The 27,594-nt window shown below is 36.7% G+C and overlaps 1 protein-coding gene across 2 annotated transcripts in view; it reads right to left on the bottom strand.

Moving 5' to 3' along the window:
* Window positions 1–27,594, bottom strand: part of LOC107700399 (docking protein 4-like) — a 63,419-nt gene that overhangs the window by 30,664 nt on the left and 5,161 nt on the right. For both annotated transcript variants that reach the window (XR_001635540.1, XM_016502034.1), the window contains exon 2: window positions 5,863–6,170. Coding sequence is in view for 1 of the 2 variants with exons in the window: in XM_016502034.1 (XP_016357520.1) it covers window positions 5,863–5,928 (66 nt within the window). In the remaining variant the exon portion in view is untranslated. The remainder of the gene's footprint in view (window positions 1–5,862; window positions 6,171–27,594) is intronic.

Genomic DNA, 27,594 nt, shown 5'->3' with positions numbered 1-27,594 from the left:
TCTAGGGTTGGCGGGGTATTATCGCTGCTTCATCCCCAACTTCTCCTCTTTAGCTGCCTCCCTGACAGACTTGACCAGGAAGGGGCAGCCGGAGAAGGTACAGTGAACACCAGCAGCGGAGGAGGCCTTCCAGAGAGTGAAGGGGGCCTTCACCTCGGAGCCCGTCCTCCGAGCCCCGGACTTTAGCTGCCCCTTCCTGCTGCAGACGGATGCCTCCGACACAGGACTGGGAGCTGTCCTGTCACAGATCCAGGATGGTGAGGAGCATCCGGTCATCTACATCACCAGGAAGCTGATCCCGGCCGAGAGGAACTACGCCGCGGTGGAGAAGGAGGCCCTAGCCGTCAAGTGGGCAGTCCTGGAGTTGTGGTACTACCTCCTGGGCCGGAAGTTCACCCTGGTCACGGACCACGCACCCCTTCAGTGGATGGCCCTCACTAAGGAGACCAATGCCAGGGTGACCCGATGGTTCCTCGCGCTCCAGGACTTCCACTTCGAAGTACGTCATCGGGCTGGAGCCGCGAACGCCAACGCGGATGGCCTCTCTCGGATCTGGGCAGCTTTCGCAGGTCTGTCAGGGGTCACTCCCCACCCACCCCCTATCTCTCCCCTACTATCTCATATCGTTAACAGGACCTTTCTCCCTATCACCCATCACCCCAATAAATCCAGCCTCCGGGGTATTGATTGAGATTACTTGTCGTGTGATTCTTCACCCCGTTACAATACAAAAACCAAATATGCTCCATCCTGGTGTCACTCCCTTTACCTTTATTTCCATTAAAATACTGTAGTTTCTACAGTTAAAATTACAACATTTAACTTGGTATTAGCACCACTGTCATCAGAAAGAAATTAAAATTAAAAAAGTAGAGCTTTTTCGCATTTGGCTCCCAAACTCTGGAATAGCCTTCCTGATAACGTTCGGGGTTCAGACACACTCTCTCTGTTTAAATCTAGATTAAAGACACATCTCTTTGGCCAAGCATTCAAATAATGCATCTCATAATCTTGTACTGCAGTTATATCTGATCAAATGCACATTATTATTCTTTAGTTTGGGTTAAACAAATCAATTTTGCTTGGTTGGAACAGCAGCTACGCTAATTATGTCTCTATTTGTTTCTCTGTTTTTGCCTAACTAGGATTTACACAAGCTTCAGTCTGGATCCAGAACACCTGAGAAGAGATGATGCCAACGCCTCAGAGGACCTCAGATGATGCCAACCCTGAAACAACATACAGAACTACCACATTTTGCTATAAGTTTGATTGCATCATATAATAATTGCTGTTAATAGTGTTCATCGTCTGTTTGATTATGTCTTTAATTGATTTTCCGTACATTTCTGTCATATGTACATTAACTGACAGTCACCACTAAGCTACCACTAAATATTGTAGAAACTTAATTTGCTGTAAAGTTGTTTTGAAAAGATTTGTATCGTGAAAAGCGCTGTACAAATAAACTTTAATTGAATTTAATTGAAAATGAAAGAAAGTGGACAGAAGCTTATTTTACTGTTTTTGAAGGAGATCCTGCAATACTGTTCAGAAGTTGGTCAGTAAGAATGTTTTTAATAAATTAACACTTTAATTCAGTAAGGATGCATTAAAATCATGAATAGGAAGCTCATAGGAAGAACAGCATTTTTTTTTTGCAATAGAAAGTTATGTTTTTTGTGCACCAAATCAGCATATTAGAATGATTTCTGAAGGATCATGTGACACTGAAGACTGGAGTAATGATGCTGAAAATTCAGCTTTGTATCACAGGAATAAATTACATTTTAAAATATATTAAAATAGAAAACAATTACTTTAAATTATAATATTTCACAATAATACAGTTTTACTGTATTTTTGATCAAACAAATGCAGCCTTAGTGAGCATAATTTTTTTTTGTGTATGACTGTATTTGTTGCAATTCCAATGCTTCTTTGGGATCTATTTTTATTGTCAGAGCAAATACTAACAAAATGGCCTTGGTAATTGACATTAATTAATTGCTTTTAGCTGAAAGCAATAAATCATACTCTAAATCAAAACATTACTAAATATCGTCACGACTACAATAACAGCGTGGTTTTGAATGTTATTTTGCTCAATTATGGTTTACAGCGGTAACAGTAGCTGAAGTAACCATGGCATTTTTTTGGCAGAAACCATGGTGACCATGGAAATTGGTAATCTGTATAAAAATGGGCAGTTATTGTCTTGTTTGTTATATGAAAACACTGTAACTCTTAAACTGCTCCATGGGGAATAAATCATCATGGCAATCAAAGCAAATGTGTTACAAACATGGGGGAATAATGCATGGAGGACTACACAACACTTATCTCAAGAGCTTACTGCAGGTCAATATAAGAGAATAGGAAGGAGCAAGAGAACAAAGTAAACAATAACAGCTTATGGAGGCACAGGGAAAATTCAGAGTTTAAACTAAAGAAGTAAAAAGGAAGAAAAAGGAAGAGGAGATAAAACAGAGGCATAATCTGCCAACATTTCATAGGATAATAAGCCTATAATGAGTCTGTTTGCCCCTAGAATGAATCCATTTCTGCATTTTTGTCAGCTGTTCATCTCTCATCTGCTCTTCCTCTGAGATCTGACAGAACTCAGCTTGGCATCCTAGGATGGTCAAAGGAATAATGACGCCACTGTAACAGTTGCTATGCTTAAAGCTAAAATTAAACCACTTCCTCTCAGACAAGACTAAATTTAAAATGGCAGCTTACTGACTGTGTCCACTGAAACCTGTTGGGGATTTTCTGAAACTATTCTAAAATTCAGGTCCTGTCTGTTTGTGTCACAGAACTACTGCATCACAGTAGCTTCAGATCTTTGCTTTGTCCCTCAGAGATGCATAGCGAAAATAGTATTGCAATGTATGTCCATTTGATTTTTGGCCTTTATTGTCTGCATCGACCAACACCCTCTAATGTCTGGGGTTGTTTCATAATTGTGATGTCTGGTGTTGAGCCTCTTTACTATTGCAAATGCACTCAAAAGGGCTGGCAGTGGCATAATAATACAATAATTGCTTCTATTTTAATACATTTTAAAATGTAACGTATTCCTGTAACGGCAAAGCTGATTTTTCCGCAGCCATTACTCCAGTCTTCAGTGTAACTTGATCCTTCAGAAATCATTCTAATATGCTGATTTGGGGCTCAAGAAACATTTCTTATTATTATCAGTGTTGAAAACAGTTGTGCTGCTTAATGTTTTTTGTGGAAACTAAGCTATAAATATACATAACTTTCATTTTCACAGTCCTCCGGCAGTGTTCCATTAACTTTAATATCATCAATGGTAGCTATTAAATTCCACCACACCATACCATACCACCAAGACTGCAAATGACTTTATTTTTATTGAAGTACCATAAAACTCCCTCGTGTAGTTTTAAACCTTTATTACTTTCCTTCTTCTTTGGAACATTAAAGATATTGTGAGAAATGCCTCACTGTTTTTCCCTTACAATAGAAGTCAATTGTAACCAAAACTCTTTGGTTACCAACATTCTTGTGCTTTACAGAATAAAAAAACTAATTTAGCTTTAGAAAGAAGTCAGTGTGAATAAATGATGACAGAATTTTCATTTTTTTGTGTGAACTATCCCTTTAAAATACCTGGATGTGAGTGCACTTGCATACATTTAATAATGCATGTGTGTACAGAATCCAGAAGCATCAGCTTGTTAGCTCCAGGTCTGACAGAGAGCTACAACCAAAGTCAAATATGACTAAGATCTCATTGACCAAACCCTTACTTTAACAAACACAGCAACAACTAAATAAACCTGGGTGGTCAAAGTCTTGCAAAATATTTACCACCCGCAGTCAATTCAACTCTCAGATGGACAATACAATGAAAATGCTTTAATGTGGGAGCTTTTAGCCAATGAAAATGGATTAGTAAGAACACAGTATTTCCTCCAATCTGTGGAGGCTAGTTCCTCTAGAGCCAGAAAAAAAGGTGAGAGAGAGAGAGAGAGAGAGAGAGAGAGAAGGATAGGGCTTTAGACACAAATGCAAATGCCGCCACACACTCACTGCTGCTGCCAAATCAGAGCAGAGGCAACAGCATGGATGTAAATAGTATTAGCTGCGCATAAGCAGGGATTTATGATATTGTGCTTGCATTACGTGCACTAGCATAATATTAAATAGACAAAGAAAATTGACTTACAATTAGGGAAGCCATTTGTTAAACATTGACGGAGGAACGGTACCCATTTTGAGTTTGCACAACACAGGAGAGCAAAATCGAGAGACAAAGACAAGCACACATAGGGTACAGACACAAGATGTGTCCGTGTAGAAGGAACAAGAGAGAGAAATGAGAGAATGAAGGGAGAGGAGGAATAAAGGGTAACAACAAAAAAAAGAAGTGGCAAATGGGAGAAAATATAAACTCCTCTTAGATTGTTTAGCACTGCGTTCCCCAGGGGGACCATGTGTCACAACCCCGCTGCTGCCACGGTAACCACAATCCTGCTGACTACATAATTCAGCCATCGACCTGTACATGAGCTCGAGAGGCACTCAGAAAGTCACTAGACATGGTAATGCTGGAACTTCTTAGACATTCTGAAACATCAATGCAGCCAGCTGATCAAGATTAATTTCAGCAGTGAAATAGTTTAAAAACATATGCTTGCAATCATAAAAGCATATGCGGAGCAGGAAAATGAATGTAATGCAAATAAAGCAAAGACAAACATGCTAATGAAAAATGACAAGTATAATGACAAAAAGAAAATAAAGAAAAGAATGAGATTTTTTTTTTCTTTACAAAGGCAATATATATATATATATACATATATATATATATATGTATGTATATATATATATATATATACATACATATATATATATATATGTATATATATATATATATATATATAAGAATAACTAACAGGGACAGCAGAGGAGATGCTCTCAGACAATGTGAGACTGAATCTCCTGTCAGAGGAAGATTGTAAAGCTTTAATGAGGTCTCTGGGCCAGAGATGAGGTTAAATTAGTAGTATGAATGTAGTCCCCTCATGTCCTGCACCATTATTGCTTCACGAGCCTCTTCCAAGGGAACGATTTGCTCAATCTCTTCAAAAACATCCAATTATCCAGTAAAAAGGAGGCAATATGTTCTGTAAGATGTCTAGTCTGATCTGGGTGAAATGTTAAACAACATAAGGAATGCTTGGACGTTCTGATGCCACATACAGCAGTGCTGTCATTTATCTTGCCAATTCATTAAAGTAAATGCTAACCAACACAAACTGATATAATGCTTGTTACCATATAATAAAACATTTTATATATGGTCTATAATAATACTAATTAAAGGTAATTTTATTAAATGCCACAAGATAGCATTTCAGACTCTATGCTGAGAAATGTTATGCCACTAAAATTTGAATGCCATATTGTTAAAAAAAAATGAAGTAGTGAATAAAACAAAGATTATTGGGGGGTATGTTTTGCAAGAGAATACCATATCAGTGTTTCTACTTCAAAAATTCATAATTCAATGTGTTGCAATTATTGGTGAAATTTACTAAAATCCTTCTAGGTAAATCCTTCACCAATTGTTTGTCATTGCACTAAAAAAATTATATAACCTAAACTAGAAAATTCTGAAATAAATTAAATTATGTAACAAAATTAAACTAAAACTGACCAACTGAAAACTAATGAAAAGTAAATTAAACTGAAAAGATCGATTAGGAAAAAAAAAACAAAAAAACAAAACCATGACAATCGGACTGAAGTCTCAATGATAATACAAGTTAACCAGCATAAGACCAAGCCGCCCATCAAGTGCACTAAAAGCTACTAATTACTACTCACCCCCAGTTTCCTGCTCCGCATGCGGACATAGCCCTGCTTGACAATGTCATTGAAATTGGAGGCCATCTCTGAGGAAACTGGGAACTTCTAGAATGAATAAAGGCTTGCATCCAGCCCTTCGGTTTCCCCCTTCAGCCAGTCCAACCAACTCCTTCCTTCCTTCGTTCACTTCTTCGCTTGTATTCCAGTCTTCTTTGATCTTGTCTTCTCTGCAACTTTTATGGAACTTCACGTCCAGAAGGTCATGTAGATCTTCAGACCAGGTTCACCAACAGGATTCTTGGTGTCTCCTCAATCCTGCATGATCACTGAGAGACGAGAAAAAGGGCACATATTTTATTCATTTACGGGAATGGCGATTACTTGTAAAATGATAGATTATTCATTGATTCGCCAGACATCTTCACTTGGGTGAAATTTGCCCACCCTTCCATGAGAATACACTTTTCTTTTACTATACATTTTTTTACAGAAATTTTCACTGCTGAGTTAAATAAACATTAAAGTTCTATATGGCATATTTCTACCCAGCGGCTGCTTCAAATGTCATAATGGCCTAAATTAAAATCCACTCTGACTGTAAACATTATTTCCGCTCTAAATAGCTCAAACCTCGTTTTTTTGGAGAATGAGAGAGATTAAACATTTCAAAGTAGCAGACTTTAAACTGAGATGAAAGAAAGTCATACAGGTTTGGAACAACATTAGAGAGATTCAATTATGACAGGATTTGAATTTTTGGGTGAACCATCCCTAAATATCAGAGCGAGAAATCTTACCCACATATCTAATCTTGTAAGCTTTTACAAACCCTCAATTTAAAAGAAAAACAAAGAAGATCCGCTGACTTATAATAAGTAATAGAGGCATTATGTGCTAAACACACAGTTTCTTGGGTTCTAAGCATTCATAATAATCCTCTGAGCTCCGACCCTCAGGCCAAAGAACTGGGACATGGTTGTAAGTGCAAAACTAACAGCATCATCAGCATGCTCTGGAACAACACCCCAACGTGGCACACTTCCCCAGAAGAGAGCCGGAGCTTAAAATTCTTGACTGCAGTGGAACACAGACATTAAACTTTAACAAGGAGCTCATTAGCCAGGACAGAGCCAGGCTAATCGTCGTCGGCGCTGTTGGTTTTAAAAAGTGGCTCGCTCAGGGAAGGAGGGGCCATTTGCTCCAGTAGAATATCAGTGAATCGTAATGCCATTATTATGTGCTCTCGTGACCCAGCTTCAAAAGCCCTTGTCAGAAGAGTGAATGGAGAAATAAAGATAAAAGGGAGAACGAGAACAGTTGAAGGAGGATATGAACAATGAAAAAAGCAGTTTTGAGAGGACCTCAATGGAACAGCATAATGAAAGATCAAAACAAATCACAACAGCTTGAAAATCAAGACTTTAAGTATCAGCCGAGCCTCTTCATATAGCAGTAATAAATAGTCAAATCCTTTAGACACAAAGAGAGTTTAAGAACAGAGGTAAAGATATAAGAAGTCCTTCATGAAGCTGTTGTTTTAATGTCATTTTTTTTACCCAATTTACAGTGGTCAATAAAAATCAGTCATCTTTAATGCCCCAGAATACATCGGAAAGGCCACTTTGTTTAAATTTGAATTTACATTCAAATTTATTTTGATAGCAGACGTTCTTAGCACTGTGACTTATATATGTGTGCATGTAGTGTATCATGATTATTGCTGTTCAGCAGGAGGCAACAGACACAAATCAAGCATAAAGTTAAAGCAATAAAGTAACAGTTTAATATAAAAGCTGCTAAGAGCCTTCTGTATGATGAATGGGTATATTCAAGTAAGAGTGTATAGCAATATGCTGAATACTAGCAATATGCAAGTATTAGGTCATGTGCAGTGAATAGGAATCACAAGGTTTTCAGTCTACCAGAGAAAAAAAAGAAAAAAAAGAAAAACGATAGAAAAATGGCAAGCAATTCTGAATGATTTTCTTTTAAATGTTTAAATATTACATTTACAAAATTACATATTAAATACATGAATCTAAAGATATATGGTCTAAATGCCACACAGAAAAGATGTTTACAATGTTATTTATGTATATTTACAAAAAGATTTCTATTCCAGATAAATTATGTTTTTTTTTTTTACTTTCTATTCATCAAAGAATCCTGATCAAATTTATAATGGTTTTCACAAAAATATTAAACACTAAACAGCACAACTATTTTCAACCTTAATAATAATAATAATATTGTTTATTGAGCACCAAATCAGCATATTAGAATTATTTCTGTAGGATCATGTGACACTGAAGATTCATTCAAATTGAAAACAGTTATTTTAAATTGTAATATTTCAAAATATTATATTTTGAAATATTATATATTATAATATACTGTTTTTACTGCATTTTTAACAAAATAAATGCAGCCTTGGTGAGTTTTTTTTTTTTTAATCAAAAACAGGAAAAAAACTTACTGACCACAAACTTTTGAATGGTGCTGTGTTTACACACACAAACCCTATTACTTTTAATAACAAAAAATACTAAACTACTAAAGAAATAATAATTTATTTTAATAATATATACACATATAAGCACACACATAAACACAATCATAGCCAGTGAGTAGGCAGCTGTAAGTATGTTTAGGGTGTTAATTTCAAGTAATCTCAGGCCTGGACGAACATGAGGTGTTGCTGGCAATCTTTGCCAATCACTTCTATCTTGAGATTGCCAAGACCGAAATTAGCCGAGAAGCCCTGTCGTTGCCTGAGCGGAGGCTTCACTTTGCTTCTCTTCTCTTCTCTTGTTTGTCGCAGGAAGAAACAGTGGTGACTAAGGAATCCAGGTGTGAACAAGACTCCGAGGCAACTAATGAATACAGGCACCAGAATATCTCACCCAGCCCCCTGCAGCACTAGCGACAAACAGCTTGTTAAGATGCAGGTGACACTCAAAGTGGGAGGACGAATGGAAGAAGAACATCTGTTTTGACTGTTAAGTGCGGGTACTGACAGAGAGCAGAGAGCATGCAGCAGACAGACATGTCTCTGTTGAATGCCTGGCTAATGATAGGCCTGTGATGCCTTGTTACCAAGTCTTCGTAATCCCTGAGAATTGGCCAGTTACACCACATTGTTATGGGCTTAAGTCCCATTTGAAAATATGGAGTTAGGTTTCACAAACACATCTTTGTTTGAGGAAGTGGTGATAGAAATTGTGCTTTTATTCAATGTAACCATGACAACAATAACTTCCTACACAGTAGATCCAATATTGTTTAGTTTTGATCAAGAGACAAATCGTACAATTGAACAAAATGTGCCTTCAATGATGAGGTTGGCAACTGTACACTAATGCAAATGGCACAATTATACAATCTCCTTTTATTGTTACAAAAATAATAAGTACATAAAAATATTACTGAAATTTGTGAACCACTCATCATTGTGTGGGTGATTACACTTTTATTTCTTATTTCTTTATCACGTATATTATAATTGATGTCTTACTATATTGTATAAAAGTCCACAAGTTTTTTGGAGGATGGAATAAAATTATTTAGTGTTCTTTCATATCACTTGAACAAATCACAATTTATTTTTAATAGTTACAGAATTCATAGCATTGCAGGAATGAGTCATATTTCTTGGAAAAACAAAATACTGTTAAAATGGATTAGGCCTACATGCTATCAATTTCCAATTATCTTTAATCTTGATATAACGTCATCTTGAGAATGACAGAAACAATAATGAGAGATATTTAGGAGAAATTACAGTGTAAAGTTCTGGTCTGGTCATATTTCTATTAGCAAGGGATGAAGATTTTCAAGACTATCAATACAAGCTGAGAGCTGCTCATTCACTTCTACGTACTGTCTCCTAACCAGCCAATGACGTGATAAAGTGTCAAGCAATAAAACTTATCTTCCATGTAAATCTTTTTTTTATCCAACCCAGCTGCGACAGGAAATTTTGTCTGTTATTGGGATCTATTTTTTGCAGCTTCAAACAGGAAGCTTCACACTTCCAATCGGTCCAAAATTCTATTCTAGCTTAATATTTAACGTCAAATTGCCTGTAATCATTTAGTGCAAACAGACATATTGCTCTAAAATCTGAAAGACTATAGATATTGGTTAGATAGTGTTACATTACCACTACACAATAACAAGAATATACAAGGCTTCATATTAGTTATACCTAAAATTTACATATTTCCTGCATTTTGAATAAATTAGATGTCAATTTAATTCTCTTAAATTTTAAGGAGATTTATTTTTCAATAAATCAGTCATTTATTTTTCAAAACCTCATGCATTAATGCTCTGGGTGCCCCTAACATATGCCTTTGACTAGACAAAAGGAATTGTGGGTGGTTAATTTCATGGTTTTGGTCATAGTTGGCAAAACTTCACCAGGAGGACTAGTAGTAGTAAATAAGAAAAGAAAGTGAATAGGAGGCGCAGAGGTGTGTTGATTGTCAGTTTTGATAAACCCTCACAGCTGGAGTCCATCAGAGGAGAAAGTGAACTGAAAATTGAAAGAGTGCTGCAGTGACTCATACAGGCGAGGAGGCCAGCATAGAGTGGACCGTGAAATACTAAGTGTGCTTGAGGGAAAGACAGAGACAGAGAGAGCAACAGAAAGAAAGGTCATTGGTTGCAATTGTGTGTATTTCAGAGGTCACCTGTATTGGCCAGAGATTGAATGCAAGAGCAAAAACGGCACTCACACACAGATTTTCAGAGAACAAAGCCAACAGAGCATTGATTCATTTTTCTTGGCCTAAAATTCTAAAGGTTTGGTGCATTTTTGCTGAATACAAACTATCAGGTTTTTCACATGAGGGCGAAGGATTCCCTCATACGGTTTCCCCATAGTTTCTCGTATTTGTCGCATTTACCAACATAAAGCTGTTTGTTTTTTTACTTCTTTCTTTCTTTTTCTTTTTTTAAAGACGTCTGTGTTTATTAAGTAACACTGTCCAGTGGCCACATAAGCAGATAAAGTTTCAGAGGAAGGCAGCATCTCTTTTACCTCCCTTGAGATCATTGCGGTTTTAGAGGTCCTATAAAGTGGCACTAATGTGACAAGGGGCAACAGCAAAGTACGGATGAAAAGACATGGTTAACTGCAAATAAATTCAAAATGGAGCTGAGACATGGGTTTATATAGAAGAAAAAACACACACAAACCAGAGAGGGGCCTCCACACGCCACTGGTCTAAAACAAACCTTGTTATTCTTTAACCTTTTGTCCTCCTATTCTATCATGCTATCAAATAATATCCTGACAGGGAGACATCCCATTCTCATAAGGTTCCAGTGAAGAGGCACATTATCTGAAAATCATTAACACTGAGAAGGTTGTGGGAAAGCCCAATAGGACACGCTGGACCCTTTCAGCTGTGCAGAACACCTAGGGTAAGCAGCAGCTGACAAGCAATACATCAATAGAGAAAAGAGCAAATGGATGCAAAACACAATGTACCACATGCACATTATAACAGCAACAATCTGGCACAAAAATGGCCCCTAGTTCAGTTTAATCACTCCCTAGAAGTGCATGTGCAAAAAGATGTCTATAAAAGGTCCTGTTTGGAGTCTTGACAGGCTTAAGACATCAGACTCAACCGTAGAGTGTCACTTCATATAAACTCCTCAATATGATATTCCATCAGAATTATACCTGCCATACGTCATATAGTATTTGTATCGTATATTGAAAAAAAAAAACTCTTATTACTCTCAAAACAGCACAATCTTTTATACCTTATAGCTTAATAAAAAATTTAAATGGTAGAAAGACTAATTAGAGAAAGATGAATGAGAAAATGTGCCAGTGACAATTTATTTATTTATTTTTTTAAATTCCATCATCAAATATTCAACAGTATAATAGAAGCAGCTCTTTTCTTTTTTTTGCGGGTCTGGAAAAAAACAACATCATATAAATGATTTAGTGATGCAAATGCCAAAATAAAACTAAGAATTGAGTCTACATTGCTTGCTAGCGTCAAAACCATTAGAAACTTGTTGCATCCCTTTCTCTGAAAACAAGAGCATAGTGAAATCAATTCAGCCCAGTACAAAAGGGTCAGGCAGGACTTAATGACTGGACCAGCACTAACACAGCAAAGCAAAGATTGTTACTGACATTGACCCTCACTCTCTATTGCTAATTAAAATAATTGATCAGGAATTAATCGAAAACACTCTTGAAAATCAAACAACGTAGACTGGTGAATGCAAGCCAAGCACATCAGTAATAAATAATTGTTCCTCTATTTTAATCTTTCAAAACATTAATAATTTAAAAACACTGTTAAATGCAATCTTTAGCAAATCACAAAATAAATATCTATTTTTAGATATTTGAGAGAGAGAGTTGAAATGGTCTCATTTCACTAAAGTTAATATTGCTTCTGCTGTCTCTTGTAATAAGTCACTTACCTACAGAATACTCACAGAATATAGAACGCTTCTATTCATGTCATGCTAAGAGAACGTCAGAAGGCTGAGCAAGATAAAGAGTTGAATTCAAGAATTCAAGAAAAGTAGTGAGTTTTCTCTCTTTTGTGGAGCTTGTCATTCATTTATCATTCAAGGACGATGGATTTCTCTTGAATAGACTTTTTTTTGTTGGTTCGGCTCTTTTTCATCCACATTGTCAGCACAGTCAGAGTTACCCAGTGCCTGTGACATGACCCCTACTACCAGAAGGAAAAAGAGGTGAAAGAAAGCGGGTGTGGGAGGAATGGGGCTGAGGTGATGGCAGGACGCAGTGGGGGCTCAGCTGGCTTCATGATTGGCCAGCTGAATTTCCTCTCCTGTGGTGCTGCAACTGTGCAAACCGCCTCCACACAGATCTCTCCAGACTGTCTGCATGTGTGTGGGTCAGCTTTTGTCTGCCAAATGTCCCCACAAGGATAGTAAAACCTGAAATCCTTTTTTTTCCATAACTGGAGACCAGCCAACAGCTCCCATGAAGAAAATGGCTTAATAAGTATACTAAATAATCTCTCAATGAAAATGTAAATGAAAATGGATCAAGAATAGAATTAGCTCTGTATAAGAACAATAGAAGTCAATGGCAAACCCTCACTATGATAGAAAATGTGTGTACATTCTAATGAAGGACAATAAATCCACTGCATACATACACTCGAACCCAATTTCACACTGAATTAAAGGGCTTTGCTGTCATCTGACTGCTTTAGGAGGGTGCAAACAGGAAGCTTCACACTTCCAATCGGTCCAAAATTCTATTCTAGCTTAATATTTAACGTCAAATTGCCTGTAATCATTTAGTGCAAACAGACATATTGCTCTAAAATCTGAAAGACTATAGATATTGGTTAGATAGTGTTACATTACCACTACACAATAACAAGAATATACAAGGCTTCATATTAGTTATACCTAAAATTTACATATTTCCTGCATTTTGAATAAATTAGATGTCAATTTAATTCTCTTAAATTTTAAGGAGATTTATTTTTCAATAAATCAGTCATTTATTTTTCAAAACCTCATGCATTAATGCTCTGGGTGCCCCTAACATATGCCTTTGACTAGACAAAAGGAATTGTGGGTGGTTAATTTCATGGTTTTGGTCATAGTTGGCAAAACTTCACCAGGAGGACTAGTAGTAGTAAATAAGAAAAGAAAGTGAATAGGAGGCGCAGAGGTGTGTTGATTGTCAGTTTTGATAAACCCTCACAGCTGGAGTCCATCAGAGGAGAAAGTGAACTGAAAATTGAAAGAGTGCTGCAGTGACTCATACAGGCGAGGAGGCCAGCATAGAGTGGACCGTGAAATACTAAGTGTGCTTGAGGGAAAGACAGAGACAGAGAGAGCAACAGAAAGAAAGGTCATTGGTTGCAATTGTGTGTATTTCAGAGGTCACCTGTATTGGCCAGAGATTGAATGCAAGAGCAAAAACGGCACTCACACACAGATTTTCAGAGAACAAAGCCAACAGAGCATTGATTCATTTTTCTTGGCCTAAAATTCTAAAGGTTTGGTGCATTTTTGCTGAATACAAACTATCAGGTTTTTCACATGAGGGCGAAGGATTCCCTCATACGGTTTCCCCATAGTTTCTCGTATTTGTCGCATTTACCAACATAAAGCTGTTTGTTTTTTTACTTCTTTCTTTCTTTTTCTTTTTTTAAAGACGTCTGTGTTTATTAAGTAACACTGTCCAGTGGCCACATAAGCAGATAAAGTTTCAGAGGAAGGCAGCATCTCTTTTACCTCCCTTGAGATCATTGCGGTTTTAGAGGTCCTATAAAGTGGCACTAATGTGACAAGGGGCAACAGCAAAGTACGGATGAAAAGACATGGTTAACTGCAAATAAATTCAAAATGGAGCTGAGACATGGGTTTATATAGAAGAAAAAACACACACAAACCAGAGAGGGGCCTCCACACGCCACTGGTCTAAAACAAACCTTGTTATTCTTTAACCTTTTGTCCTCCTATTCTATCATGCTATCAAATAATATCCTGACAGGGAGACATCCCATTCTCATAAGGTTCCAGTGAAGAGGCACATTATCTGAAAATCATTAACACTGAGAAGGTTGTGGGAAAGCCCAATAGGACACGCTGGACCCTTTCAGCTGTGCAGAACACCTAGGGTAAGCAGCAGCTGACAAGCAATACATCAATAGAGAAAAGAGCAAATGGATGCAAAACACAATGTACCACATGCACATTATAACAGCAACAATCTGGCACAAAAATGGCCCCTAGTTCAGTTTAATCACTCCCTAGAAGTGCATGTGCAAAAAGATGTCTATAAAAGGTCCTGTTTGGAGTCTTGACAGGCTTAAGACATCAGACTCAACCGTAGAGTGTCACTTCATATAAACTCCTCAATATGATATTCCATCAGAATTATACCTGCCATACGTCATATAGTATTTGTATCGTATATTGAAAAAAAAAAACTCTTATTACTCTCAAAACAGCACAATCTTTTATACCTTATAGCTTAATAAAAAATTTAAATGGTAGAAAGACTAATTAGAGAAAGATGAATGAGAAAATGTGCCAGTGACAATTTATTTATTTATTTTTTTAAATTCCATCATCAAATATTCAACAGTATAATAGAAGCAGCTCTTTTCTTTTTTTTGCGGGTCTGGAAAAAAACAACATCATATAAATGATTTAGTGATGCAAATGCCAAAATAAAACTAAGAATTGAGTCTACATTGCTTGCTAGCGTCAAAACCATTAGAAACTTGTTGCATCCCTTTCTCTGAAAACAAGAGCATAGTGAAATCAATTCAGCCCAGTACAAAAGGGTCAGGCAGGACTTAATGACTGGACCAGCACTAACACAGCAAAGCAAAGATTGTTACTGACATTGACCCTCACTCTCTATTGCTAATTAAAATAATTGATCAGGAATTAATCGAAAACACTCTTGAAAATCAAACAACGTAGACTGGTGAATGCAAGCCAAGCACATCAGTAATAAATAATTGTTCCTCTATTTTAATCTTTCAAAACATTAATAATTTAAAAACACTGTTAAATGCAATCTTTAGCAAATCACAAAATAAATATCTATTTTTAGATATTTGAGAGAGAGAGTTGAAATGGTCTCATTTCACTAAAGTTAATATTGCTTCTGCTGTCTCTTGTAATAAGTCACTTACCTACAGAATACTCACAGAATATAGAACGCTTCTATTCATGTCATGCTAAGAGAACGTCAGAAGGCTGAGCAAGATAAAGAGTTGAATTCAAGAATTCAAGAAAAGTAGTGAGTTTTCTCTCTTTTGTGGAGCTTGTCATTCATTTATCATTCAAGGACGATGGATTTCTCTTGAATAGACTTTTTTTTGTTGGTTCGGCTCTTTTTCATCCACATTGTCAGCACAGTCAGAGTTACCCAGTGCCTGTGACATGACCCCTACTACCAGAAGGAAAAAGAGGTGAAAGAAAGCGGGTGTGGGAGGAATGGGGCTGAGGTGATGGCAGGACGCAGTGGGGGCTCAGCTGGCTTCATGATTGGCCAGCTGAATTTCCTCTCCTGTGGTGCTGCAACTGTGCAAACCGCCTCCACACAGATCTCTCCAGACTGTCTGCATGTGTGTGGGTCAGCTTTTGTCTGCCAAATGTCCCCACAAGGATAGTAAAACCTGAAATCCTTTTTTTTCCATAACTGGAGACCAGCCAACAGCTCCCATGAAGAAAATGGCTTAATAAGTATACTAAATAATCTCTCAATGAAAATGTAAATGAAAATGGATCAAGAATAGAATTAGCTCTGTATAAGAACAATAGAAGTCAATGGCAAACCCTCACTATGATAGAAAATGTGTGTACATTCTAATGAAGGACAATAAATCCACTGCATACATACACTCGAACCCAATTTCACACTGAATTAAAGGGCTTTGCTGTCATCTGACTGCTTTAGGAGGGTGCAAGGACATGTCCCGGTCTCCCTCCACCTCTGTCTTACCATCATTCTGTCCTTCTTATCCCCTTAATCCAGCTGTCGTATCTCACATAAAACCCACCATACAATTCACATATCACATCCAGTTATGGGCCCATGGTGTCCTTTCAGGCTCTGCCACAATGACATGCAAAATTACCTATTAAGTTAAGGGGGGAATGAAAATGAGAAAAAATTAAAAGTGATTCTTGCTGCATTTTTATTCATTCACTATCATGGGACTTCTTGGCTGAGCGATGTGAGATTGGTAAAGCTTGATAACCAATCATCTGCAGACTGAATCAATGCCTGAGGCTCAAGCAGCCCCGCTGGGTCCAGATGAGGTCAAAGGGCAGCTTTACTGCACTAGAGGCGATCTGACCCTTATCCACTAGGTTGTCTATTAGCAATGTGACGAACACAGGTAATTATCAGTGGGCAGTTGAGAGAAAGAGAGAGAGCAAGGTATGGCACATTTATCATTCATGGATACAACTTGTCATGCGTTAGCAAAAATGTAAATATAAAAACACTATACCCAATCTGTACATCTATTTCTTTTTTCCCCCATTTAGCTGTTTGTTCTTGTAATGTATTTTCTTGTACATATTTAAGTGCTCAGAGCTCCCCTAAAGCAGAGTTTATGATCTCCCTTGGCCAATAAAGCTCATTTTGTGAAACTGAAAAAAGTTTTTTCTTTTTTATTCCACCTCTTGCTTAGTTTAACCCTTCCTCTAGGAATGCCAAAAAAATAAAAAGTCAAAAAGACAAAATCATCAACAATTTCAGGACCAACAAAGCTAATCACACCACCCACACACAAGTGTTAATACACACTGCCACATACATAAGTGAATGAGAGCATTTAAGGCTGACACTACCATTCATTTACATGACGGTGGGTGGTCTTTTGGTTTCCCTGGGTCCACACTGATAGACCAATATGATTATCAGCACTGAATATCAGCACTGAATAATACACTAAATTCAATTAAAAAGAAATGCACAACATATGAGGAAAATATTGTTTTTTGGGTGGTTTCAGCTGATATTAATATTTAATAATTAAGTTATCTGGGGATTTTAAGAATAATTTTTCTTTTATGTAGCACAAACTAGACTAAAACAGGTTTAAAATGCTGATTTCTTTAAGCGTACAGTTTCTTGAAAGCACTTTTCATTATTCTCAGCAATTGCAGTATTCATCTCAAAATCAACAGTTTCTCATATTCTTCCTGGACTGGAATACTGTGATGTCTAAATTCACTTAGGTATCATAACATTAATTTGACATGAACAAAATATTGATTGATGTTATTAGTGTTTTACTGTATTTTATTATTTAAGACAAAAGTAGTATCAATTTTTAATATTGTCCAGAACATGAAACTAATTATCAACTTTGGCCAGAACTGTTATTAAATAATTTAATCATTTTTTAGTAAATATTTTTTTAAAAGAAGTGTTCACTTAAATGTAACAAATTTCTGAACATCTTGTTTGCTTTTTTGATGTACAGGTGCATCTCAATAAATTAGAATGCAGTGGAAAAGCTAATTTATTTCAGTAATTCAACTCAAATTGTGAAACTCGTGTATTAAATAAATTCAATGCACACAGACTGAAGTAGTTTAAGTCTTTGGTTCTTTTAATTGTGATGATTTTGGCTCACATTTAACAAAAACCCACCAATTCACTATCTCAACAAATTAGAATATGGTGACATGCCAATCAGCTAATCAACTCAAAACACCTGCAAAGGTTTCCTGAGCCTTCAAAATGGTCTCTCAGTTTGGTTCACTAGGCTACACAATCAATCATGGGGAAGCTGATCTGACAGTTGTCCAGAAGACAATCATTGACACCCTTCACAAGGAGGGTACACTCTTAAAAATAAAGGTGCTTCACGACGCCATAGAAGAACCTTTTTGTCTAAATGGTTCCATAAAGAACCTTTAACATCTAAAGAACCTTTCTGTTTCACAAAAGGTTATTTGTGGCAAAAGAAGGTTCTTCAGATTATAAAAAGGTAAGAAAGAGATGGTTCTTTAAAGAACCTTTGACTGAATGGTTCTTTGTGGAACCAAAAATGGTTTTTCTATGGCATCGCTCTGAAGAACATTTTAAGCACCTTTATTTTTAAGAGTGTAAGCCACAAACATTCATTGCCAAAGAAGCTGGCTGTTCACAGAGTGCTGTATCCAAGCATGTTAACAGAAAGTTGAGTGGAAGGAAAAAGTGTGGAAGAAAAAGATGCACAACCAACCGAGAGAACCGCAGCCTTATGAGGATTGTCAAGCAAAATCGATTCAAGAATTTGAGTGAACTTCACAAGGAATGGACTGAGGCTGGGGTCAAGGCATCAAGAGCCACCACACACAGACGTGTCAAGGAATTTGGCTACAGTTGTCGTATTCCTCTTGTTAAGCCACTCCTGAACCACAGGATTGAGGCAGTAATTAAAGCAAAAGGAGCCCCTACCAAGTATTGAGTACATGTACAGTAAATGAACATACTTTCCAGAAGGCCAACAATTCACTAAAAATGTTTTTTTTATTGGTCTTATGAAGTATTCTAATTTGTTGAGATAGTGAATTGGTGGGTTTTTGTTAAATGTGAGCCAAAATCATCACAATTAAAAGAACCAAAGACTTAAACTACTTCAGTCTGTGTGCATTGAATTTATTTAATACACGAGTTTCACAATTTGAGTTGAATTACTGAAATAAATGAACTTTTCCACGACATTCTAATTTATTGAGATGCACCTGTACATACAATACTGTGCAAAAATCTTGGATTTTTCACTATTTTTTGTTTTATATATTTCTTATCTTATCAGTTTAAATTTCCAAGCATTCATTTTGCCATTAATTGTAACAACCCAGTGAGATTAGTATGGATTGTTTTGTGTAAAAAAAAAAATCTAATATGCTTTTGCACAGTACTTTCTATCTGCATTACATCGGCTCTCAAAATATTGTATTATACATACCACTAAAAAAAAGCATTGTTCAACCACTTGAAATTTTTTTTTTTACCATTAAAGTAACCTCCTTCAACAAGCAATCATCAGAAACCACAGAGACATCACAACACTCAGAGAAACATCTTCAATGTACCACTATTCAGTGAAATGAGATGGAAGAAAAAACTGCCTTTCTGAAATCATGTTGAGTAGAGCCACTATTCTTCAGAAGAGGCAGGAGGAAAGGACCAAACAATACAGTACACAAAAATGGGGATGAAACAAGACAAGTTAAAAAAAAAAAGATAATAGAATAAGAAGAGGAAAAAGAGAATAGACAGCTGGAGGAACGGAATGAAGACACCTCACTCTAGTTTATATGCCCTGATTTTGACCTCTTGTGGAAAAATTCCAGGCTTTACTCCGCATTGTCCTAACAACAGTCCCGCACACAAACACACAGATACACACATATAAACACAGACCCCCAGAACTAGAAAGCACAGGCAGATGAGGCATGATGTCTGCAAGCCTCTATCTATCAAAGATAACAGAGCAGCTATAAACACAGACAACTGGTTTCAGCACCCCTCCTACAGCCTGACGTGACACTTTGTCTCCAGTCCTTTTACCAGATTGACAGAGATAAAGCAAACAAAACACGCAAGTATGCAAATACACACTGCTAAAAGCAAAGATGTATTACATGCAGACACTTATTCTTGTTCATGCACTTGTTTCTGACAAGAAGATAATCAGAATTTGATGAAAGAAAAGAATAGTTAAAAAAAACTTGCATAGGTACATATATGTAAAATGTGTAAATAAAGTAAATTGATGGTTAGGTATTTTGAAGTGGGTTTTCAGCTTTGAGGCATGCACACTGCCAAACTTTTGCATGACTGATAAGTAGTATAATATTTGGAGCATCAGTCTCAGCCTCTCTGTTAGAGTTTTATTGCCTCGTCTCATTTCAATTAGTGCTGTCCATTTAATGCATTCATTTAGTGTGATTACTATTAAACTAAAAAAAATAATGCCATAAAAATGCAATTAATTATGCCTCATTCGTAAGTTCTGTTATAAAGAATTTTCCTATATTGGAGCCATTCAAACTTGAAGCATCACCTTCATATACTTGTGAGTCCAATCACCAAACATTAAATAAGAGACCGTTCACCAAGGACACATTTTTCCATTCAACTAGACGGTCGGCAACAAAATGGCACAGAATCAGGGGTCTCAAGATAACATGATTCAATATTGAACTACATTTAACTTAAAACATTGTGGGTGCTAAGTCTGTCTCAGACAGATGGCAAACGGATTGCATGTTGACTGTAGGCCAATGATTGGCATCACTGATATAAAACAAAATATATGGAGATTTATGCTAACATTCATAATGACTATTCAATGATTTCCACATTATCTTTGGCCACAATAATGCATTTAAAAATTTTCTTAATTTTCTTCTATTGACATTTTTGATTAACTGTGATTAATTTTACTTGTATGCATTTGGCAGATGCTTTTATCCAAAGCAACTTACATTGCAACCTGTCAAAATAAAAGTTCAATTTAACTTGAAATTGTGACAAAAATATTACTATTGTACTGTAGAAAGTACTTCTAAAAATAATTAAAATAATAATAATAAAATGATTAAATCATAAATCGTTAAAACTAAATTTCTGAAAAAATAACAGATTTTATAGGGCCCCGAAAAATTTAATTTAATTTATTTACTTCAGTGCTTGTGTGCGTGTAAGAAAGTGAACTTCTAGAATCTCATTGAGTTGAATTCCCCTTATTGAGTGAGAATGAAAAGGTTCATACAGCAGCGTCTATCTTGAGTGGCTGTCTGGTTTCCGACACGGTGCAGAGCCACTCTGTGAGTCCAAAGCCCATCTGACTTCAAGTGTCTCTCTTGTCCTAGACAGCCCCCAATATGGGACAAACACACACACCCTTACACGTACACACTTCCAAATCTCAATCCCAATGCTGCTGCAGAACAACAACAAATAAAAACATTTATAATTCAAAATTCTCACAGGCATGAGCGGAGAGGAAAATATGTAGTTTGCAATCATCTGAGAGACATTTATTGGTTTTTAACTTTATGGGGCTTTTTTATGCCTGGGAACCATTAATAACATTTAAACATTTTTAATTCTGCAGAGCAGAGAGACATTTCAATGAAGGTGTGGGCCGGTCCCTGTCTTCCTACCCTCCTCAACAACACTCTAGTGTATACACATTAGAGATAAAAAGTGAGAGATGAGAAAGCGTAAAAGCAGCCGCTGTGTTTTGTAAGAAAGAAACATTATGACAGATCTTGTTTGGCCATCTAACCTGACTTTAATCTTTTCTGATTTACGCCAACCTCCAAACAATCAATTTTTCTGTTTTGTTGTACAAATTGCTACCAAATCACAGCAAAAGTAATCCTGGTGCCACAGTAAAACAAACATGGAGGTGAATACAGGTTTACGCGTGAGTGTTTTGAGGCTTTTGAAATGTGGGAAGAGTAGATTATACAGAGGCATTAATATCAGAACCTCCTGTAATCAGATAGAAATACTGAAACACATTATTGCCACTGAATTAAGCTCAAATTTACCTACTACGCGTCAAGAAAATCATTATACATGAAGAAAGAGAAAGAGAACAACACCACACAATGCTTAAAACACTTCACAGTTTTCTCATTTGCTGTTAGTAAATCTTTTATTTTTGCCCATTTTTAATCTCTCTCATGACTGCATTTCTGACAGAAAGTAAGCAATTTTGACAGAGACCATCTTCACTTCCTTCTGTTTAGCCTATTCTATTGGAAAGAACTAATGAAGGCGCAAATGAAGGTGTTATGACAGCCTAGAATTTATCACGTCATCTCACAAACAGCATGAGATGAACAAAGAGGTGACAGCGAAAGAGAGACCTGGGCTTGCAGAGAAACACAGAGAGAGAAAGCATATTTTAGACGGATCCAAATCCCCAGTATTGTTGTCACACAAAGCAGGTATTTGGCTAGGCCATCGGCTTCGTCTAGCTCCTGTGGAGCTGAGGTAGTCTGTCTGAAGTCTCTCTGTCGCTTCCTTTTCTCATCTCTGGCGAGCATTTCCTTTGACAGTTGAGACACAGCTAAGTCTAGATTTATTCTCAGTAAGTCCTTTCATTTAAATTGCCTTATACACAAATCTGCCACCACTAGTTGTGTATTTATGATCAAGCTATGACTAAGTCAGGAAAACTAAGGCAGACCAGCTGAGATGGCAAATTCCAAGGGACACTTTAGTTAACAAGGCCTAAAGGAAGAGTTATCCTAATTTGTTGGCTCTACAGGGAGGATGAGTGAAGGCAGAGGTTTGTAGGGCACATTGTGAGACTGCAGAGATGCTGTTGATGAGTCAACGGCTGGTTTCACTCTCACAAAGCATCAAAGCCAAACGCCTTGAAAGACACCTCAACATAACAACTTTTTCCTTGGTGCAGTTCAACAGTCAAATTTTCAAACTCTTTTTTTTTTCCCTGCCCACCACGGCATCATGTTCAACCACTGCCAAACAAGAAACTGCAAGTATGTCAACTTTTTTTTTATGACAACTTTCTTTTATGAATGAAGAGTTTGTATCGTTGGAACACAACATTATACAATTATACAACAAGAACATTAAGAGGTTACTTGCACATGTACACACTGAGATATATGATAAGAAAAAAATAATTTAAAGAAAGACAATAGTGTTTTTTAGTGACTCTCGTCCCTTACAGAAAAAGTAACGAAATAAGATGGTACCACTTTAGAGGCTAAAAAGGTGCTTATTATAAGCCAAAAGTCAGTTTTTATATCTATTATGCAATATTTTTTAAATATTACCCAATAATGCCACTTGAAGGAAGAATAAGCGTAATCGCTGAGAAAATATTATAATACCTAGAATTTGTTTAGTTATTCCAAACATCATAAAATTATAAACAATTAAAAAAAAAAAACATATGTTTTCGCTTCAGGCCATGAATTTTCATTTTGGTGCATTACTACTCCAAGGCACTTGGACCATGTACTCTGGTCCAAGTGTCCACATCCAAAAACATGGAATTATCATCTCCAGAAAACCAACTGGTACTTTTTTGTAAATGGTTTAATGGCTGTACGAAATGGAGGTGACAATCTGTTCCTCTTTTTCAGGTAGATATGATGAGTTTGGCAACAAATTAATCATGTTTTCCAAGAAACTCTATCTTACTCAAACAGTGTTTCTTTCTCTCGTTCTTGTTCACTCTCTCACACAGATGTGCCCTGACAGCCTCGCATGACTGAAGGTGAACAGAGAAAGAGATGGAGAAGATGAAGGAAGTAGAAATGAGACAGACAGATCGTGAGATACCGAAACAGGGGCTGAGGGAGACTGGTCACGTCAGCATTCTGGAGCTTTTGGCTTTGAAGTTTCTCTCTTATGGCAGGCTGAAGTGACAGACACACGCCTCGTACAGAAAAACGTTCAAGCCACAACGATGTGCTACACTTTGTTATAAATCAATGTGTCACAAAATGAGGGAAAGATGCAGAGAATGAGAGAAAGAAAGGAGGAGACCGTTTCCGAGACATTTACATGCTCACCATTTAGCTTTGTTTGTAAAGCAGGTTTCAAATCTGCACCTATTTCTTCACAGCAGCCTATGAGTGATGATAACACCTCAGTTCTAGCGTCACGTACAAATTGGACCAGGATTTATATTGAATACTCACAATATATGCAATATATGCTAATGATATAAAATTAAGAAACACTGTAGACACTGAAATTATTTTTATGTGCTTATTATTATTTGGTCATCAAATTTCCTTAAAATCTTGCCTGTTTAATATTAAGTAAAAGTTTAAACATGAATCAAGAATGATTCAATGAATTTCAATAAATCAAGTCAAAACGCTGATTCAACTATTTGTTTGCCCTCAAAAATATACATATATTAAAATGTTAATATAAAAATATAGGGAATATTTAATTTTATTACATTGTATTTTTATATTTGTGCATATAAATTAAAAAATAAGTAGCCTATAATTTTTCCTCCATTTAGTTATTTTTAGTAAACAATTTGAAAGAATGCCTTGATTATTTTTAACTTACATTACATACTTATTTTTAATTTATATTAAATACTTAATAATAGCCGAATGGTATAATAAAAACAAAAACAAATAAATACTGCTATAATCCTTTTAAAATAAAAACAATTATATATAAAATTAAAATTAAATAAATAATAAAAAAAAAAATAATAATACAAATAATTAAATACCAGGTATCCCACATAAGTAAATGAAATGAAACTTATGCAAAATAGTAAAGCATATTGTAGGATTATTTTGCTGTACTCAAATAAAATTCAACTACGTAGACCTTTTGACTGAGAGCCTTTATAAGCAAACTCTGACAGCTTATTGTCAAACCTGCTTTTATTTGTACAGCACTTTTCACAATACATATTGTGTCAAAGCAGCTTAACAGAAAATGAGAGAGAATTGCACTCTGGTAACAAAAAGAAAAAAAGATGCTTAGCTAGTTGAAGAACCAGAATCAGTAAAAACAGATCAAGATGACTAAAAAAACGAGGTAGCACGGAGAAAACAGGGGCAAAACCATAAACAAATCCCCAACTTGTTGCCGGAGTTCTACCGTGACCCATAATTACTTCACTTGCATAAAGTTAAAATCTCTGAAAAGATGGCTTAATGTCATATTCTGGTCTCATAACTTCCCAGTTGATTTATGGGATGCAGCAGAAAAGGGAGCACGATGGGAAAGAGAGAAAAAGATACAGAGGGAAAGACAGCAGGAGGAAATGAGTTTACTATTCATTTGTTACAGAAGGAATGCACGAGGGCAAATCTTACACACAAAAACAAGCCGCAAGCCGCATCTCTATCTCTGTCATAAATTATGGATGTTGTCTGATATCTCCTAACTGCTGTGGGGCTCTCAGGGGGCCTTCTCAGCAGCAGGCCTGGCAGAAGAGCTGAACTTATAATGTAGAGCCTTCCTCTCTCAATGTCAGCTCCAGCAAAGGGAGTGCTTCACAAAAGCATGGGTCATGGACTTGTGCACCAGTGGTAAAACACATTACTGTAAGATCGGCTCACTTTATGGGGAAGTCGTGGCCTAATGGTTAGAGAGTCGGACTCGTAACCCAAAGGTTGAGTGTTCGAGTCTCGTACCGGCAGGGATTGTAGGTGGGGGGAGTGAATGTACAGCGCTCTCTTCCACCTTCAATACCACGACTGAGGTGCCCTTGAGCAAGGCACCGAACCCCCAACTGCTCCCCGGGTGCCGCAGCAAAAAAATGGCTGCCCACTGCTCCGGGTGTGTGTTCACGGTGTGTGTGTGTTCACTGCTGTGTGTGTGCACTTTGGATGGGTTAAATGCACAGCACTAATTCCAAGTATGGGTCACCATACTTGGCCACATGTCACATGTCACGTCACTTTATTCATTGCAAGCTTTTTGCATGCTTAAATTTATAATCGGTCGTCCTTGCCATGGTAAACTTCACAAAAAAAAAAAAAAGCATAATATATACTGTACCAACCTCAAGTAATAAACTTTGGGACATGAGTGATATCTCAAATCACGAGGCTTGTTGAGTGAGTGTACTTACTTATAAAATAAATCTAACTAACAATTTTCACCTGGCAGACAAAAGAAATCCCACAGACTAAAGGTGTGGTCACATTCACATTATTTGGTGAATCTTGGCAGGTGAAATCCAGTAATTTCAATAAGAATCCATGCGATCAGGGAAACAGACTTTGATGACATCTTCAGACATCACTGTTAATCATTAGCTGGCCCTTTATACATTAACTAACCAAACAGCAAGACATAACCTACAGCAAAGGAAGAACTGACATAAACAGGAAACTGCAGTTCCTCTTCAGCAGAGTCAGCTGATGAGACCGTAGAGAAATAACATTGTGAAAGCTTTATAGAAGCACTATACTCGGATGGAACATATAGACATGCACTATAGAAGTACAATATTCAACCTGGATATATAGACATACAATATAGAAACACTATATTTAGATGGACGTACATTATAGCCAACCACTACATAGAAGCACTATATAGTGTACAGTACAGCTGGATGTATAGAATACACACTTTAACCAGCATGTTACCTCGAGTCAGAGTGTGTTAGCTGCATAGTAAGAAATTTTTTTTCGGGATGAAAAGATGATTCAACCAATTTATTTTCTAAATGCATGTTATTCATCTTATTGTGAACCATTCATCTGTGCACGTGCTTCTTTTTTGACCTCGTAATTCTTAATCAAAATGTCTAATCAATCTTCCAGTGAAATGGCAGACTGTTTGGTGACTTCAATTATTTAGTCTGATTAAACCCCGACCCTTTCGTACAATCGACTGCAAGCTCACATTAAGATCTGCCTCCATCCAATCAACACAGTCCAAGCTGTAAATGTTTTTTTTTTCTTTTTTGATAATCTCTTTCACTTAGATGTGTGCCACAATATGGAAGAAAAGATCTGTCACTACTTCTGTTCCATCGTGACTTTAAACTTGTACTATTAATCTACCAAGACCTTATCAATATATGGCATAAGACAGAAGGAGAGGGGAGGGGACTTGTCCTATATGGTGTGCTGTACTCAGACCACAAACCTACACTTATAATGTCACAAAGCTCATTTGGTCCTTCAGCTGGGTCCTCTGTCAGGGTCACAGCCATTCACTCTGTCCCATCCATCAGCACAGACTGCACATGATCGTTACCTACACGCCCAACCTCACAAACACACACACAGCTCTCAGCCTCAGATATATTTTCACATGCAACAAAAACTGAAGTCCTTACTTTACGTCAAAAATTCACATCTAACCCAAAGACTGTAACTATGTGTTGAACACTGGGAGGGGGGATTGAACTAATTTTATTTTTAATAATAATAATAATTATTATTATTATTTTATTTTAAAATATGCACACATTCACTGTTAATTTTATGCCTAATATTCTGAAAACATCTTTGTTAATGTTTGTCTCAAGCCATTTAATTATGAATTACATTAAATGCAAAATTTTAAAGGGGTCATATGATGCAATTTCAAATTTTCCTTTCTCTTTGGAGTGTTACAATCTGTTCGTGCATAGAAAAGATCCCTAAAGTTGCAAAGACTAAAGTCTAAAATCCAAAGAGACATTCTTTATAAAAGTTAAGACTTGTCCACACCCTCCTAAAACGCCTCGTTTAAACACACCCCCACGTCTACGTCAC

This window comes from Sinocyclocheilus anshuiensis, unplaced genomic scaffold, assembly GCF_001515605.1.
Source record: "Sinocyclocheilus anshuiensis isolate Anshui unplaced genomic scaffold, SAMN03320099.WGS_v1.1 scaffold154, whole genome shotgun sequence".
NCBI classification, from domain to species: domain Eukaryota; kingdom Metazoa; phylum Chordata; class Actinopteri; order Cypriniformes; family Cyprinidae; genus Sinocyclocheilus; species Sinocyclocheilus anshuiensis.
Note: the sequence above shows the minus strand (reverse complement) of the source record. Positions and strands in the feature narration are given on the sequence as shown.